General features: G+C 35.2%; 1 protein-coding gene across 2 annotated transcripts in view; it reads right to left on the minus strand.

The window, feature by feature from the left end:
* NCAM2 (neural cell adhesion molecule 2) overlaps positions 1–19,908 on the minus strand; it is a 514,069-nt gene that overhangs the window by 85,559 nt on the left and 408,602 nt on the right. For both annotated transcript variants that reach the window (XM_032877992.1, XM_032877993.1), the window contains exon 12: positions 1,822–1,995. In XM_032877992.1, coding sequence (XP_032733883.1) covers positions 1,822–1,995 — 174 coding nt within the window. The remainder of the gene's footprint in view (positions 1–1,821; positions 1,996–19,908) is intronic.

Raw genomic sequence — 19,908 nt, forward strand, 5'->3', positions numbered from 1 at the left:
AAGCTAAACTTTATAGTCTCAGTTTTCTCCTTTATATAGATAGTCCTCAGCTTTATCCTCTGTAAAATAGAAGATATTGATAATACCAAATTCTTCAGTTTGTGCTCAAAAAGTATTGATTTATTTTCAGTTCTTAACACGGCGACTAAAATAAAATAAATATTTATGAACTATGAACTGATTTGTGTTCTTTCTTATATATAAGTTTTATAAACATAGAAATCTGCTTCTGAAACATGGATACCCGGAGTAACAAAACAGGTTTTTGAACATGAACAACTCCATCAGATCAAGGCAATTATAAATCCATAATTGTGTTGTAGCTTTGTAAGAAGTCTTGGGAGAATCTATTAAACTTCTTCACCAGGATGGAGGGGTGAGGTGTGGCAAGATTATTCTGCCAAGTTTAATTTCTCTAATATTCAGTTTTATCCTTACTTTTCTTCATGGTTGTGCAAAGCACACACTTGGAGTGTTCTGTAGTGTCCGAAATAATTCATTTGTCTTTCTGTCTCTCATCTTTCACTTCTCTTGTTTACTCTCTTAAAAAATAGTGTTCTTTAATCTAGGATAATGGCTTCTTCCACTAAAGTCTCAGAACTCATTTGCTCATTCTTTTGGGGTACTGTCTTCTCTCCTGAAACACATAGCATTTGCACAAAAAAACAGTACCTATCCAAATCCTCTCATCATTAAACAAACAAACAAACAACAACAATAACAAAACCCCAAAAAACAAAACAAAACAAAAAAACCACAAAATACGGTAAGAGCGGACATGTCTGGGGGTATTATGTGAAGAGTGTAGTAAATGACTGATGACAGATTAATGAATATTTCTGGCACTTCTATCAAAAACCTGTAGTTACTCTCAGTAAAAATGGAACTAGGGGGTATTGACACAGGTAAAACTAGAATGATTTTATCTGTTCTGTCTCTGCTGTCCACTAGGACAGTTTTTCACAGGAGGGCTCATGCTTTTCTTCATAGAACAGCTGATGCCTTTTACAGAGCCCTTACACCAGGCATGTTAGGATCAAGCCAGGGACAGTGCCAGCAGAGGAGGGACACTACAGAACAATAGTTTCCTCACTATTTTCTTTACTGTCCTTTTGGACTATGCAATGTAGATCTATATTCCAACAAACAGTCTCCCTCTTGTAATTAATTGTCATTTCCTAATTTAGCTTCTTCCTATAATGGGAAAACAAATCACATTTTCACAATGATGAAATGCTGTATGTGAAAAGAAATGCTGTAAATTGTTTTAACTTCTTAGAATTAGCTTATTCCATTACTTGAAAGACCACAAATTGTAGGAAAACTTGAGTTTTCAAAACACAGTTTTGAAATAAATTTTAGTAGACAGATAATTTTTATAGATGGCTTCATATATACATATATAAGATTTTTACAATTTACATGTCTGTATTTCTACCTTTTACAACATGACTTTTCTACTTATGGAAGACATCTTACAAATAAATTAAAAAAAAAAACATATTTCAGAATATCCAGCCATCAAATCTGACATGTCAGTAGTTATTTCTCCACCACCAAAATTCTACATACTAAATTTTCTCTCCAAAAATTGAACTTCGGTGAGTTTGTTAAACTCTTCCATCTTTATTAAAGATGAAAACTTTCCTACTCTGTATTAAAATTATTCCTAACAAGAAAAGGGCAGTGGAAATGTCTTCCCAACTCTACTTTATTAAAAGAAAAAGAAAGTCCACATTGAAGAAAAACGAAAACCCCATCACACAAGAACACTGAAGGTCAGCTTGAATTAACCAACAAACTTTGAAATCATTGACTCACTTTGAACTCCATGGGAGCGTACTATTTTCCAGGTTTCTGATGCCACTTCTTTGACATCCACTTGATAGTGATGAATAGGTACACCTCCATGGGAGTCCGGCTTGTTGAAAGAAACCTTGGCTGTGGTCTGTGACAGCTCTATAATCTTCACTCCATAGGGACTGGATGGCACATCTACAGGAAAGCAAAAACAAAGGAAATATAAGCCAGGTAATATGGGTGGCCATTATTAAGGCTTAATGGTGCTGACAATTAGGAATAAAGGAAAATTGTTCCCTATGTCACTTAATATATTTGAATGAGATAGCTTGCATAAACTGCTGAATGATGTTTTCAAATTGCAAGAAAGTATACATTAGTCAGTCTTTATAGAAAATGAAGAGTAAAATCTTTGCTATCAAATTCCATTGATGGAGGCATTAATTTTACTTCTGCCTTTTCTATACAATATGGGGATTTTATTTGCATTCAAGGAAAACAAGCTCCCCTGTGTATGTCTGTGTGTGTGTGTGTGTGTGTACGTGTGTGTGTGTGTAAGAGAAAGAAAGAGAAAGGGACAGAGACTGAAGGTACAATTAAAAAACAACATAAGAAGAGGGGCGCCTGGGTGGCTCAGTGGGTTAAAGCTTCTGCCTTCGGCTCAGGTCATGATCATAGAGCCCTAGGATCAAGCCCCATCCTAGGATCAAGCTCCGTATTGGGCTCTCTGCTCAGCAAGAAACCTGCTTCCTCCTCTTGCTGCCTGCCTCTCTGCCTACTTGTGATCTCTGTCAAACAAAGAAATAAAATCTTTATAAAAAAAAAATAAGAAGAAACAAAGACTCTGTTGAATCATCAGTACAAATATCTTTTGTGAAGATGTGAGATTTATTTTTTTGTTCATTAAAATTATATTAACAATTTTGGGGAAAGTGTCAAGTTTAGAGTAAGTGTCCTTATAAACTAAATAAAACTGTAAACTACCTGTTCTAGTTTTGCTTATGTATTAATTAAGTAAAATAAACCTTTATGTGAAACCCTTACATTTTAAAAACAGCTAGAAAGTCTGTCTTGTATGTTTTTGTGTCCATCCGTTACATTATTTCAAGTTCAATAATGTATCCTGAGTGAAACTTTGTTTTTTCCAGTATACAAAACTTTATAAATAATTATCAAAAGTGCTAAAGAGGCAAGAGGAGAAAATAAGAGAGAAAAAAGTCTCACGAGGAAATTAATGAAACTTCTACTCCAGAAACATAAAGAATTAGAGGTACGTTAAACACTGAAGGGATCTCTATCTGCCAGTTTCTTTTTCTCCTCCCCCCCTTTTTTTAAAGTAATCTCTACATCCATCCTTGGTCTTGAGCTCATGACACACGATGAAGAGTCACGTACTCACTCTAGTGACTAAGTCGGCCAGATGGCCCTCTTCTCTTTCTTTTCAATATCATATTTGAAACAATCATAAAGTTGGAAATTTACATATGATATACTTAAAATATATACTTATATTATAAAAATATATAAGTAAGGGGTGCCTGGGTAGTGCAGTCTGTTAAGCGTATGACCCGTGGTTTCAGGTCAGGTGGTGATCTCAGGGACCTGAGATTGAGCTCTGTGCCAGGCTCTGCAATCAGCGCAGTCTACTTAAGACTCTCTCTCCCTTTGCCCCTCCTCTTGCTCTCTCACTCTAAAATAAATTAAAAAATCTTTAAAATGAATACACACACGGGCGCCTGGGTGGCTTAGTGGGTTAAGCCTCTGCCTTTCGCCCAGGTCATGATCTCAGGATCCTGGGATCGAGCCCCACTTCGGGCTCTCTGCTCAGCAGGGAGCCTGCTTCCTCCTCTCTCTGCCTGCCTCTCTACCTACTTGTGATCTCTCTCTCTCTGTCAAATAAATAAATAAAATCTTTAAAAAAATGCGCGCACACACACACACACACACAATCTCTGAAATTAATTTTATAAAACAAAAACAAAAGAAAACTTGAGGACACCCGGATGGCTCAGTCAGTGAAACACCTGCTTTCAGCGCAGGTGGTGATCCCAGAGTTCTGGGATCGAGTCCTGCATGGGACTCCCTGTTCAGCAGGGAGCCTGCGTCTCCTTCTCCTCTCCACTCATGCTCTCTGTCACTATCTCTGTCTCTCTCAAATAAATAAATAAAATCTTAAAAAAAGAAAAGAAAAAACTTGATTGAAAATAATACAGTAAATGTAAATTCCTGTTCTGACACAATCAAACATTCATAATAAAATCTTTAATGGCTGTCAAAAGTCAAGTGTGCCTCATTTGCTAGACTTGAAAGAGAGCACTATAGATCACATAAAAATACGCCTTATAAATGGTACTGGGAAAGAACCAGGAAGGCAGTTTTATAGCCTTTTAGATATGAATATTGTAGAGAAATGCAACAGTGTACATTTCAACTTTAATTAGTAACTGTAAATTATTTGGATATCCTATTAAGTGCATTATGGAATAACTTTAAGATTTGGAGATTAATGTGAAGAATATTGATGTAACCCAAAATCATATCGCTATTAAAATCTTACCTGGAAATAAAAGTTTTAAATGTCCTAAAAAATCTATGAAAGATGCCATATATAAACATTACCATAGTTTCATGTTTCTTTAATCCCCAGGTTATGACTGTACATTCTTTTAATCTGTAGGTTTGACCTAAAGTTTGCAGAAACAAAACAAAACATACACCGACTCCATGTTTGCTTATAACTGGACTGCCAATTCTTCACTTAAAGCCTATTTATGCTCTACTATGAGCCAGGTCTAAATTGGACATCATAGCAATTATAATCTTCAGTTTAAGGATACATTTGAAAAGGAAAGGTGCTAAAGTCTTGTGGATATCGGATTCCATATACAAAGAGGGGGGAAGGGAGAGATGTGATACATCCTGGACTCCACCTTTGACCACACATTCAGATTGGACATGGTCCTTGGTTCTTACTCTGATCACAGAGGTATGCATCAATAGCTAACCTGTGCCCTTGACATGATACAACTACAGAGAAATAAGCAGCTTTTTTTCTTAGCACAAAGGAACCATTACCAAAACTCGAGCCAGAGGGTATGTTTTTCTAGCCAGATAGTCTATTTTCCAACAGGCTGACTCTTACCCTGGTTTTTCATTTGCATTTATGTTTTGCTGGTCTCTTCTTTCTGCTACTGACTAAAAGGAAAACCATGCTTATGACTTGCAGCTCTCATATATCCCTAAATACTTTTATTTCTTTTACCTCCTGATTTTAGATGTCCAACCACTTACTACCAACATATTCCACACTTACACATATGCATGCATACATATATGCAACATTGAGAAAAGTGACTGGACTATACTCAGTCCCCAGGAAATAGATGATGAATTGAAAATTTCAGTAATTAAAAATAGTATACAAAGGTACAAAACCTATTCAAGTGGAAAGGGTCTAATAAGCCTAGAACCAATATCTCTGATTCATCCCTCCACTCTCAATTGTTTTATAATCATGTTCATCTTCAAGTCTATCTCTTCTATACATCATAAGTCACAAAGTTATTTTCATCATTCCCACATCATAATTCTTGTGTTCTACTCTTCCTTCCTGTTTCCACTTCTAAGCCCAAATCTCATCTGCCTCTACCTGCAATGCCATTAGTGGCTCTTGGCTTCCTTTCCTATTGGACATCCCACCAAGTTTCAATCCATACGGCATGTAAATGCAAAATCAATCTTTCTAAAGCACCACTCTAATCACGTCACTTCCCTGGGTATGGTATTCAGAGCTTCCTCTTCTTTATAACATCAGGCTTGGGCTTTTCAGTCTGGCTTTCAATATCCTGAATTATCTGACCTCACTGGGTCTATGCAAACAGAGAATCATGTTGTCAAAGACTATCAAACACGGACCTATGTTTACAATGGGTCTTGTGGATATCGGATTCCATATACAAAGCTTCCATCACTGTTAGTATATTTTTTCTAAACTACTTCCTAGCACCTTCCATCTCAATAATTAATGAATGCCACCCAATGCAGAATGAATAAAACAATTGTACAAACATGTGTTTCTTTATTCTTTCTTTTCACCTCTACTAGATCCAGCAAAAAGTTAGATGGAGAGCTTGGATATATATCATCAGAATCTATGCATCCAAAGTCTGACCTTGCTACTTTTTTGAACTGCAATCTTAGACAAATCCTTTGTTTTTTCATCAGTATTTTTCTTTCTAAAGTGAAAATTAGAATGATACCCACTGCTAAGTTTGCTATAAGGATTAAGTAATGCAGTATACAAGACAGACCTGAGATGTACTTAGCAAATATTGTCACTGTCATTTTGTTACCCTTCCTGATAACCATATCCCTTCTGTTGCATTATTGCATATCCACAATATCAATATTTTATTTTTTAAACTGAGGCATTATTTATTTATGACATATTTACAGACTTACAGAATTGCTTTTTTTCCAATTTATTTTATTTCTTTTCAGTGTTAGACACACAGAATTATTTTTATCCAATACATCATCCTGCATAGAACCTTAAGAAAGAACATCATATTCTAGGAGTAAAAATCCAAATGTCTTAATAATTTATGTATAACCCAACATCTTTTGGACACAAAATACCATCAGTTTGGCTTCAGAGAACACAAATACCTGCTTAGAATTTTTTGAAGCCAAGGAACAAAGTAAATTCAACAATATAAAGTAACTTATTTGACCTTGAGTGTAATATTTTAATTAAATGTAATGTAAGAGATATAATAACATTGAGGTTCAGCTTAGAGATGTGGATGGTGTATGATACCAAAGAACTGGGGCCATGATCTAGGAGCAGGATGAAAACAATCTTTAGCAGACTGTTGTAGGAATTGCTGTATGCAATTAAATTAAATGCATTAGTTATTCGTTTCCTCATCAAAAAAAGGGGTAATAATGACAATACTAAAGTTGCAGTCGTGAAGATAAATTGGCAGATATAAATCACTGGAAATTTACAAATACCATTTTCACTTTTCTTTTCTTTAAAAAGGCTGTCAGAGTATAAATAATGTTGATAAAGATTTTGATATTTATACATATGCTTAAAGCCACAGCTTGATCAAAGTATAAAAGTGAAAACTTCCAGAAAGTCTGACTTGGTGATTATGTTATCTTGTGAAAGGTTAAAAAAAAAATGAGAAAACTTGCTTCTCTGAATTTAATCCTGATAAAATAAAATATTAAGAGGAATTATGGGGCGCATGGATGGCTGAGTCTGTTGAGTATTTTGGTTTCACTCAGGTGATGATCTCTGGGTCCTGGCCTTCACACTCAGTGAGAAGTCCACTCTCCCTCTCCCTCTGCTCCCTGCCCTGCTCACATATGCTCTCTCTCTCTTTTTTAAATAAATAAATAAATAAATAAATAAATAAAATCTTAAAAAAAAAAAAAGAGGAACTAGTAAGTGAAGTGGAAGTACATGGTACAAAGAGCTTTATTAAAAAAAAAAAACACAACAATAAGATATAGATAGAGATGTCTGAAAACGGATTCAAAATAATACATTAAGTATCATATTCCTCTAACAAAAAAAAAAAAAAAAAAGAATCCCAAAGTAAAGATACACTCTATAAAGCAAAATTCTAAAAGTGTATATCCAAAGGTACACATGTGGAAGAAACGGAAGGGAACTCATGAATATGAGACTGCATAGGAAATCTTGGATGAGTAAATGTTTTAGAAATATTTTTAAAGTGAGATGAATCATGGAATTACAGAGCAGTAACTCCTCTGGCTATAGCCTAAGCTGAAATACAGTCTGTTGAAGACAACAGCAACAACAACGATTAGCTCTGCACATGTGCTTTAGCTCGCACACTCTTCCTCAACTGCATCCACGATTCTTCGCAAATATAAATCGATCTCAATATGAAGACCAACAAATAGAAGTCATCAAGCAAGTTTGCTCAAATTGTACCCTATCTACCTTCTCGTACCCCCTTAACCCCCCAAGCAAGATGGGATTGGGAGGGAGATAAACCATAAGTGACTCTTAATCTCACAAAACAAACTGAGGGTTGATGGGGGGAGGGTGGTTGGGAGGGGGGGTGGGGTTATGGACACTGGGGAGGGTATGTGCTATGGTGAGTGCTGTGAAGTGTGTAAACCTGGCGATTCACAGACTTGTACCCCTGGGGAAAAAAATATATTATATGTTTATAAAAAATAAAATTAAAAAAAAAATTGTACCCTATCACTTCTGGATGAACCTAAAATGGAAGGCTGCCTTCCTCTTGTTTTGAAGGCCAAACCCTACATCTCTGAATGTAATTTCTTTAACTTCTCTCTTCTCTAGATCACTGCATCACCGGAGAGCTCTTCTCTTCCCTTTTGTGTTTTTAGTCTTTTGTATTTTTAGTCTTTCTTGTATCTTATTACCATGAACTATAAAGATCTCTCACATGATACACTTTCTTTAGTTCTACTCTCTTCTCAGGCCATAAACTTTTTTTTTTTTTTTTGCTTCCCTGTCCTGCTATTTCAACAGGCTGTTCCTAATTTCCTCCCTAACATCTTTACTCCTGGGAATCTGTTTTTCTCAAACACTGGGAAGCTGGTGACAAAGGTATGATTCAGAGTCACTGACTCAGCTCTTTCCCCATGGATGAGGATGTGGGTATGGCTAAACTTAGATCAGTTGGAAGAGTTTGATATTTGTCAACCTTTCCTAAAGGGAAAGTATTCAAGTGAGTATTGGGCCAGAATGGTGCTTTAAATCTAGGTAACAGACATGTCTTAGACTTTTTCTGTTGATGCATCACATCCATTTCTATCATCTAAGCTACTCCCCTTTATCAGAAGAAATGGAAGACAAAATCTTCCATTTTGCATACTTACTTGCTGGTATGGTTTTAAGTGCTATGAAGGCACTCAGGGTGAGATATCAAGTAAGTGGTTTACAATACTGGTGGGGAGGGAAGACCACTCCCACTTTTCTGAGGAGGTTCATCTGGACAAGAGGCCCTACAGATGTGAATGGAGGGAGAAGCTGGACCCCCTACTCCACAGCCTATTCACAGGTTTCTGTGTGGTATGGCTGTCAGGTCAACAGAGGGGTAGCTTGGCAGTAGGGTTTCCTGACTTCTGGTTAGCAGTTGCAGACTTGACCTCTGAATTGCACTTTGCTAATTTGACCCCTGGAGCCAGAAGACTGGTGACTCTCTTGTCTTCCATTTCCTCTGTCTTTTCAATGATTTTATAACCACTCAACTCTCAATATTCAGTTCTTTTCTGCTTGGTTTCTTAGTCAGTCTCCATCTGATAAAAGACTCAAATATTAAGGGATTGTCTCATAAAGGACTGACCTTCTGGATTCAGCAAGGCCATATAATGTGCAGTGTCATATCAATTGAATGCATCTGGGGACTATGCTGAGATGGGTTCCATCTGCTTCTGCTCTGAGTGACCATCTTCCTTCCAATAAGATTTTGTCTCTATTGTTCCTATTTCAGTTACAAACTTCATCTAAGCATAATAGCAAATTCACAACACATCTAAAACCTTATACATTTCTTATTTCACTACCTATCTGGTTTTCTCCAATTGCCAAATCTAAAGCATCATTCTACTGATCTTTTCACAACACTTGATCACACATCTTTAAAATTTTCTTTGTACAGTGGTTATATTAACTCTCTGAATAATTGTTTCTCGTTTTATTCGTTCCTATATTTTTAAGTCCAATGATTAACCTGAGGTAATCCAGGGATCTCTCCTTAATGAGATCATTTCTACTTCTAATATTCTCCATTGAAGTTCTCATTTACGCCTGAGGTATAAGTGGAAATTATTTCCCTCTGTAATACTCAAGTATTGACCCTTCTCACAAGTCATGGACTCCCATATCCCATTATTAATGGGGCATTTCCATTATGACTAACAAACATATTAAATAAAACATACAAAATCCTTTATACATTCAATAATTCATTTAAACTTACTACAAGTCAGTCAGTTTTATGTTGGAGGCAAAAGTGAGATAGCAATCCCTACTCTTATGGTGGTTACATTGTAATTATATAAAAGTAATTATATATGTAAATTTTACATTGTATTTAGATAAAAGTAATTATATATATATAAATTATTTACTGTAAATACTGTGGTCAAAAATTTAGCAGGCATGGGAGATAGTTGGGAGATAGGGATGAAAGTTGAAGTGTTGTAGTTTTAAAAATAAAATAAGACAAAATCAGAGATGGAGACAAACCGTAAGAGACTCTTAATCCTAGGAAACAAACTGAGGGTTGCTGGAGGGGAGGTGGGTGGGGAGATGGGGTAACAGGGTGATGGGCATTAAGGAGGGCATTTAATGTAATGAGCACTGGGTGTTATAGACAACTGATGAATCACTAAACTCTACCTCTGAAACTTATAATACACTATATGTTAATTAATTGAATTTAAATAAAAATTTTTAAAAAGAAAAAAAAAAGAAATTGGGTGAACAAGAATATCTTTGCTAAAAAAGGTAATATTTAACCAAGGACCTAAAGGAATAAAAAAAAAAAAAACTCATGAAAATGCGAGGTACAGAAAATAGTAAGTAAAAAGATGAGCTATGTCTTGGGTTTTTAAAGAAGGGGGATGATCTGGGCAGTGGAGTACAGCTAAGGTGGGGGAAAAGGAGACAGAGGACAGAGAAGTCAAGGAGGGCAGGGTAGGAAGGAACATTGTGAAGCCTCATAGGCTTTCATAATCACTATGGCTTTATACTTGGATAAAACGTTAAGCCACCAAAATGCGTTGAGTAGAAGAAAATCATGTTTTTTAACTAGTTTATTTGTTTGTTTTTGTTTTTAAAGAATTCCTCCTGTTGTTGTTGTTTATTTAAACTATACACCAGGGGGAAACTTCTTGCCAAAGCAGGAAGACCAATTTAGGAATTTATGTGACAATCTATATTAAGAGCGAAGCAAACCAACAAACCAAAGAAATAAAACAACTAAAATATAGAATTTGATTTCACGAAACCAAGAAGACTTTGGAAATACCTTGCTAGTAGAATCAACACGACACATCAAGGGGTTGGGCCTGAGTAAATAAGTAGATTCAAGGATGACTGAAAAGGAACAACTGAAAAGTGGCGATTGCCATTTATTGATATGGAAAGAATGCCAAGGGATGGTAGGTAGGGGTGATTGGTTTTGGATATCTGGACATCTGGACATTTGCATTGTCTATAAAACATTTATTTTTTTAAAAGATTTTATTTATTTATTTGAGAGAGAGAGAGAGAGCGAGCGAGCATGAAAGGGAAGAAGGTCAGAGGGAGAAGTAGACTCCCCAGGGAGCTGGAATCCTGATGCGGGACTAGATCCTGGAGTCCAGGATCACAACCTAAGCAGAAGGCGGTGGCTTAACCAACTGAGCCACCCAGGCACCCCGCCTATAGAACATTTAAAGGGAAAGGGAATTAAGCAGTTGGTTATGAAAGTGTAACATTCAGGAAAAAGATCCAAGATGAAGATATATATTGGAGTTATAGGTGGAATACAGGTGGTATTTAAATCCATAAGAATTTAGCATATCAAGGATATGAGTTTATATAAAAACAAAAAGATCCAAAAATTGAGGGACAGTGGTTTTTAACAGGTCAGAGATTTATAACAACTAGCAAAAGATATCAAGGAAAGCCCAATGGGGAAGGAAAACAAGAAAAGCATGCTGACATGCTAGCTAAGTTGGAGGCTGAAGAGATGATTCAAGGAGAAAGAAGTGATTAATTGGGTAATATTCTGCCACTAGATCAAGAAATATGAGGACTGAGAATGAGCCACTGGATTGAGCATGAAGAAGCTCAACGGAACCTTAATAATAGGTTTTATAGAGCAGTAAAGGTAAAAACCCAACCGGAAGAGTTTGTGACAGAATGAAAGAAAAGTAATTAGGTACAGAAAATATAATCAATTCTTTTGTGAAGTTTTTTTTTTATTAAGGAAGAGTAGAGGGCAAAGAATTGATGTGGTTGCCAGAAGAATTTATAAGGTCAGGATGATTTTTTTTTTAAGATAAGAATTATTTTCCACTACAGAAATAAAAAGCTTACTTTTTTTTTTTACACTGACACCCACCAAATCAAAAGAAAAGTAATCCGTCTTCCTGTTATACACACAGACACATACATACACACATATATACATATATGTGTATAAAGAATATATACATTCTATTATCTCCCTTTCTGGAACAGTGGACATTACCTTAAGATGTTAAGATGTTTGAGTTTACACTTATAAATTTTAGGTTATTTAGAGAAACATGGAAATGAAACATGTAGATGAATGCAAACATGCTAAATGTTTTTAAGGACATGCATAATTTGACCACCTCATTATTTTCCTGTTCTCATCACCACCACTGATGTCCTCACACAATACGGCCTCCAGTCTCCCGTGATTGTGCAGTCCATGCTATTTCACAACATGGTACCCTTGATTCTTGCCAATTCACCCTTTCTTTTCAAGGAACCTGTTTCTACTCAGTCTTTCAGACTGAACTCAGAAGTTGACACCTGTTTGAAACCATCCCCAAGAATTCCGAAGGGAATTCCATTCTGTATTCCCGAGCATTTCATTTCATTTCATTGCATCCGTCTCTATCATGTATATGGCAAGGGAAGTTTGGAGTTTTTAGTTACAAAGCAGAAAGATCCTTTTATGATGGTAACATTATAGAGACTGATCTCAATATGGTATAGGGTATGGGCCAATTTTCAATTTCCATGTTTCTCTAAATGTAGATTTCTACCCTTCTTTTGTACTCTAACTTCAGTGTAAAGATCAGGGGCCATATATTACTCATCTCCTGATTCCCAAAGTCGAAAACAGTGCCTGGTACTTACTAGAAACTCATGATACACATGGTGAGTGAGTGAACTAAAAAATGATTAAAAATTGATGCAAGGAGGGGCTCCTAGAAAACAATATCTAGCTATCCTAATTTCCTTTTCTTCCAGAGGAACCAGGGAATTACAAAATTAAGCTGATGTTATACATAGTTTCTGAAGGCACACAAAAGTTTGCCTCATAGTTTTGGAAAAAAGAGAGCAAGACATAGACTTTTCCAGACTAGTTACTAAAACTGATCATGTAAGAGAAACCTGGCTTTATATTCAGTTGAGGAAAGTTTGTTTCCAAATGAACCAACTTTAATCTGCTTTCAGGTTTTATGTAACAAGGGTCTGGATCAAATATGATTCAGTTATAAGGATGTGCAGATTGTCTATAATTCCATAAATACAGAATTTTGTTCAATTGATCCAGGTTAGCCTGTAAACAGGTTATTCTTCCCAAAAATGACTTGATAGATTTCCCCATGACTTAGGTGAAAATACAGATGACCATACTTTATGGTATTTTTGAATTAAATCAATCCTGGAAAGAGGGCTAAAACATTGGATTTGACAAGGTCTCAGTAGGTTAAAAAGATGAGTCCAGATGGACAAGATGAGATTTAATAGAGGTAAGTAAAGGGTCCTGACTGAGGTTAAAATAAAAATCAATTGTGAAGCACAGCATGGGAGAACTCACTTAAGAGCAGTTTGTGTGAAAAAGATACAGGACTAAAGGAAACAAATGGCAAAATGACCTGAAATTTTGTAACCTTTAATAGAAATACAGTGTCCAGTATAAGGGAGGTCATTACCATACAATCAAGTTTTACTCTGCATTGGTCTACAATTACCAGATCTATGTGTTGTTGTTGTTGTTGTTTTTCCCTAGACCTATGCATTATATCTAAAGAGACATTTAACAAACTGACTTTTACCCAAAGAAAAGTGATCAATATGAACTAGAACTTGGCCATAATAGTAGCCCACTAGTATTTATTGAGTACATGCCCTGTGCTGGGGCTTTGAATTCATTTTCTCATTTGGTCTTCACACAGTTCTTCTCAGCTGGATCTTGGAGTGGCTTCTGTGGAGCACTGAAACCCCCTTCAGCACAGAAGCACCCATTCCCAATGTGAGATGTGTTGCCTGACAGCTTACGGCAGAGTACCTCCCCTAAAAGTGCCCAGGAAAAGGTGACTTTATCAGGAAAGCCTATCAACTAATGAGGGCAATTGGGAGCTCATCATATTAAGATTTAATATGAAAAAGGTTACAGTTAAGAGTTAAATATAACAGAGATGAAATGATGTAAGAAAGTTAAAATTATGAATGAAATCATTTGATAATCTGCAACAGTTAGATTAATAGTCTTTTGAGAAAAACTTCAAAAAATACACATATAAATACGTATAGACTACCTTGTCAGATCATGACTATTAGAAGTAGAAAAATGTAAGGAAGGAATGATAATTGGTAACTATATTGTTACAACTTGATTCTCCTTTATGTGTTCTATATTTTTAATTTTCTCTAAGATGAGTATTTAAATCAAAAAAGAAAATATGTTTCTAGCTAGAAAAAAAAAGATTATCACCCTAAGAAGTGCACTTGAAAAAAAAAAAAAACTATTGAAGAAGTCTTTTTTAAAAAACCTCTCTGTCCTTCTCTTCATCTAATTGTATTTATATGTGGTATTTTAATAAAAAAATAATATAGAAAAATTGGTTATCAAACACATATGGGAAATATCTGATATTTCCCATATATTGTGGTTTTCTAAAGATAGAATTAAACCAAAGAGGACTGAACCAATCCTTGCTCCTGAATATGAAGCCAGGGCCTAAGAGGAAGACCCTGTTCATGGTTTTTCTGATTTAATTCAAGCACAGTTAAATATAATTTATTTTAAAAAATCATTTGAAAAATGGACATAAGTTTCTTGATACTAATTGTGAGAATGTAAAAAAAAAATGGAGTTAAAGTTAGGACTTGGCCAATTCAGATCATGTAGGAAGTAGCACCAGAGGAAAAAAAGACTCTGCCTTATTGACCCTTTACTCATAAGAGACCTTTGACCTAGCCAATATTTTATCCTACTTACTATTTAAATCATCATCATAATAGATACAATAACAAATTGAGCTTTTACATATTTTTGCTATTTTCTGAATGTGTCGTTTTTCTGTAAAATAAGTATAAATAATTTCTCATGTATGTCTTTGAGCTACTTTGAGAATTATGTCTATGACTACTCAGGATTCAAGTTAGCTAACCACTCCAATGTGTCTTCTTGCTAGAACTTTATCAAGCTTTTTTTCCCAGCAGAGATAAAAGCAAATGAAGTGGGAAGCATAGAGATGAAATATCCAGCTTACAAATATAAGTGGTATCTATATGCCAATTTCCATACATTGCTGTACCATACACTTCCATATCCTGCCAAATGAAGAGTAGACCACCATTGTTAAGAATAGTACTATTGGGCACCTGGGTGGCTCAGTCATTAAGCATCTGCCTTTGGCTCAGGTCATGATCCTGGGGCTCTGGGATCAAGAACCACATTGAGGCAATCGGGCTCCCTGCTTGGTGGGAAGCCTGCTTCTCCCTCTCCCACTACCCCTGCTTGTGTTCCCTCTCTCACTGTGTCTCTCTGTGTCAAAGAAGTAAATAAAATTTTAAAAAAAAAAGTACTATTATCATACTTACTAAAACATTTAAAAAGATGTCTAAATAAATTATTATATTTTAGGGACGCCTGGGTGGCTCAGTTGGTTAAGCGGCTGCCTTCCGCTCAGGTCATGATCCCAGCGTCCTGGGATCGAGTCCCACATCGGGCTCCTTGCTCGGCGGGGAGCCTGCTTCTCTCTCTGCCTCTGCCTGCCATTCTGTCTGCCTGTGCTCGCTCTCTTTCCCTCTCTCTCTGACAAATAAATAAAATCTTAAAAAAAAAATACTTAAAAAATTACTATATTTTAGAGTAAAAATTAGACCTCTATATTCAAAAACACCAGTTTTCTGTGAATCAATGATTATTTAGTATGCAAAAATTCTTTTAACTATTTTAAAACCATTTATAAGATCACATATAGAAACGATGTATGCACACACAAAAAAGATTTTCTTTTAATCAAGAATGCTAGCTATATTCACAAGTTATGTTGCTTTTCTGAAATTGCTATATTTAGGTATTTGTTTGTTGGCCTTAGTTTCCCTTTTTTTTTTTTTTTTTTTAAGTAGGCTCCACGCCCAGTGTGGAGTCTAACGCAAAGCTTGAACTTACAACCCCAAGATCAAGACCTGAGATGATTTCAAAAGTTGGACAATTAACCAACAGAGCCACCCAGATGCCCCTACTTATTTTTAAAAACATAATTTCATATTTTTAGAAAATTTGTAAGACTACTGCACAGATCTTATCTTTTTAATGTGGGCCATTTAGAGTAAGTTGACATGGTGCCAATTTAAGTGTGTATTTACCATAACAAATCTCACTCTTACATAAACTCTAGAAAACAATTAAATTACCATCTAATCCAAAGACTACAATCAAATTTCACCTATCATCCCAGTAATGTCCTTTATAACAAAAGATGCAGGCATGGCACTTATTTGTTATTTATCTTTATTGTCCTTTAATATAGAAAGTTGCCTTAATCATTCCTTTGCATGGCTTTGACACTTTGGAGGCACGTCAATTCAGATTTGCCTTCCCTTTCCTCATACTAGATTCTGATTATGCATTTTTGGCAGGAAAATTATAATTGTTATTCTGTGTTTTTCTCGTTGCCTATTTCTGGTAGCATTCAAGTTTAATTTTCTCATTACTGGTGATGTTAATTTTGGTCACTTAATTAAAGTGGGATCTAGTAGGCTTACAACTATAATGTTGCTATTTTCCCTTTGTAATTAAAAAATAATTTGGGGGTAGACACTTCAAAAGTATTTTGATTTATTTTTTTTTTTGTCATCTAACTTGCTAAATTTTTTCTCAACATATACCTGCATTAGCAACCATTGATGCCCCTCAGGTGAATTCATTTGTATTATGGTATTTGTTAAAAATGGTTGATGGATGCTTTTTTAAAATTTCTTTTCATTCTAGCAAAACACATTGTTCCAGACTTATCTTGTACTTTCCTTGTCCCACTCCTAGAATCAGCCATTTTTATAAGAAGCCTTAGTTACTTTTAGTATTTAGAAACCAAAATGTGTCTGCCAGCCATGTTTGGTCTTTGCTGCTGAGGTGCTGGAGATCTCAAGTCCTCTCTGTGGATACAGCTGGCTGAGAAATTGTTTTCTTTTCTTTCTTTTTTTTTTTTTAAATTTCAAGTTTTTATTTAAATTTTAGTTAGCTACCACATACAGTAAAATTGGTTTCAGGTGTAGAATTGGTAAAATTGGTTTCAGGTGTAGAATTTAGTGATTCATCATTTACATATACAGAAATTGCTTTCTAAGTAAGATTCCTGACAAAAAGAAATACCTTGTGGAAATGACTGAACACACACACACACACACACACACACACACATACACCTTTACTTCTTTTCCCCTTTCTGTATCTACCTACATACATTAAAACCAGACTTCACACCAATAACTCCAATACCCAACCATTATCCCAGAGTCATTCTAGTTTTTGTTATTTTTATATAATTGCTGATGTCACCTATGTGCTTGCAGACATTAGTCATCCATCATTTACCGTACCACTTTACTTGGACCACCCCTTACACTGATTGGGTCCAACATTCCTCTCTGGGTTGCTGTTTCTATCTTGCCACATGCAAATGCTTCTTACCTGCCCAGACTCCAACACCCCACACTAGACCACTGAACCCCCTTTTAGTCTATTAACTCTGCTAAGGGTCTGATGCCCTATGATAGGCTGCGCCCCCACTTGCATACAGATGTCGATTGTGCTCAGATGTAAGACTTAATTATAAAGGAGGTAAAAAAGGAAGGAAAAGAAAAAAGAAAAAAAAAAGATTTTGAAACAAAGGAAGTTAAAAAGTGTTTTCTTCCTATAGTTTTCTCAGAATATATAACACATAATTTCATGTGCAGTTGCTGCTGTTTTAATTCATTGCCCTTTTAAATCAAAGTAATCTGTTACAACATAAAATAACACATGCCAAATGATCTGGGCCTTTTACTAGGGTCAGATAGGCCAATGAGATACTGAGCTATGATACTGACATCTATTTTGAAATATTTAAATTTCTACATAACATTTCTCTTACATTTAATTTAAAATCACATTGCACTTTCATTGTTCAAATTCTTCAGGAAAGACTAAATTTTGTAAGCATTAGATAAAGAGGTCCCATCAAAGGAATAATGTTTATTACTGCTGATGTTTAAATATATGTTTCCCATCTAAGGCTCAGGGCCTAATTTATTTTTATATCTCTGTTACAATTTCAGTCGAATCTATCTCTTTCTGAAACAAATTTTAGGTATGTATTTGTCACAAAATTTTGAAACACTAGGAAAGTTGCAGTATTCAAGAAATATTTCCAATAACATTTTAGCTCTTAGCTTGAGGGAACATTTTCTTTCTTTCTTTCTTTCTTTCTTTCTTTCTTTCTTTCTTTCTTTCTTTTTTATGGTTAAGCTGAGGGAAACTCATTAAGTTAGTATCTTCATTAGGAGGATAGGTATCAAATATATTTTTTCAGTGAAAATGTCACAGTAAGAAATGTCAGATATGTGGGCACATGGGTGGTTCACGTTCAGTCCACTGGGTGTCTGCCCTCAGACTTGGGTCATGATCTCAGGATTCTGGAATCCAGCCCCGCATCGGGGAGCCTGCTTCTCCCTCTGCCCTTCCCCCTTGCTTGTGTGCTCTCTTTCTCTCTAATAAATAAATGAAATCTTTAAAAAAAAACCAAAACTGTTAGATATGAAGGTATACAGACAATAAATATTTCCTGAGAATTTAATAAGATATCAAAATCTCATGAATATAATGTTCTATTTTTTGTATTTTTTCCAGAATTATAAGTACTTAAAAATTTTAAAAATCTAGTCATTAGCAAGTTTACCTATACAAACCTACATCATTTGTAAGAAAGCAATGTAAAATTGTATATCAGTATTAATATAACTGTATATACATATAATGATCACATATTTGGTTATTATCTAGAAAAAAGTTCATACTAATTAGAAGAAAATATGCCTAATTTCCTGAGGCTTGGAATTAATGTAAATAGTGAATGCTTTTGATCAGTAAAAATCATGCTCACTTCAATTTATTATCAGTGAATTTTTATATGACTTAGCACATTTCATTTTCCTAGAATTTAATTGCTTGTGTAATGGTTTATTCATATCCCTAAATGTGGATAGTCTACGTCCTATGATTTTCATTGAGATTAATTTTCTTTTCTTTTTTTCTTAAATTTTATTTATTTATTTGAGAGAGAGAGAGACAGAGATAGCTAGAGAGAGCACTACTGGGGAGGAGAGGGAGAAGCAGGATCCCCAATGAGGAGAAAGCCAGATGCAGGGCTCATCCCAGGACCCAGGGATCATGACCCGAGCCAAAGGCAGTGGCTTAACAGATTGAGCCACCCAGGCACCTCTGAGATTAATTTTCTGAAGACTCCATGGTAAATGATATATAGTTGTTATTTCCTTTCTTCCTTAATTCCTTCCTCCCTCCTTTTCTCCCTAAATTCCCTCTTATCTCAATATTTTCCTTCCTCCTTTCTTCCCTTAAGCTCTTTTGCACAACGCCTTCTCTCCCTTCTCTAGTGTAGCAAAACTTGAATTGGAGAGAAAGAGATTTCAGTTACATAATAATTTGAGTATTATTAGCTTTGTAAACTTTTAAATTTCCCTTTTGGTCTTTCTAACTAATGGCATGACTTTACATATCAACAGAAGTAAATATATTTCTTAATATAAAATTATAGTTATATACTAGAACTCTACTTAGAAAACATTTTAAAATATTTTTGTGGAAACTACTTATTCTATTAAAACATAACAATCCAAAAAAATTACAATAATTTTCTGATATTTCTCTATGTAGTTCTAAAAGGCAAAAATCATGTTTTGTATCTTCTGAGCTATGCGAAATATACTCCAATGTATACTTTCAGACTTCCAATCGGTCTCGTAAAACATAATGCAAATTCTAGAAATAAATATGTGTGTTATATATAACTTACTTATATAACTAAAAACATAACAATTTCTAGTTAAAATGC

This window comes from Lontra canadensis, unplaced genomic scaffold, assembly GCF_010015895.1.
Source record: "Lontra canadensis isolate GAN:19392208 unplaced genomic scaffold, GSC_riverotter_1.0 scaffold62, whole genome shotgun sequence".
Lineage (NCBI taxonomy): Eukaryota > Metazoa > Chordata > Mammalia > Carnivora > Mustelidae > Lontra > Lontra canadensis.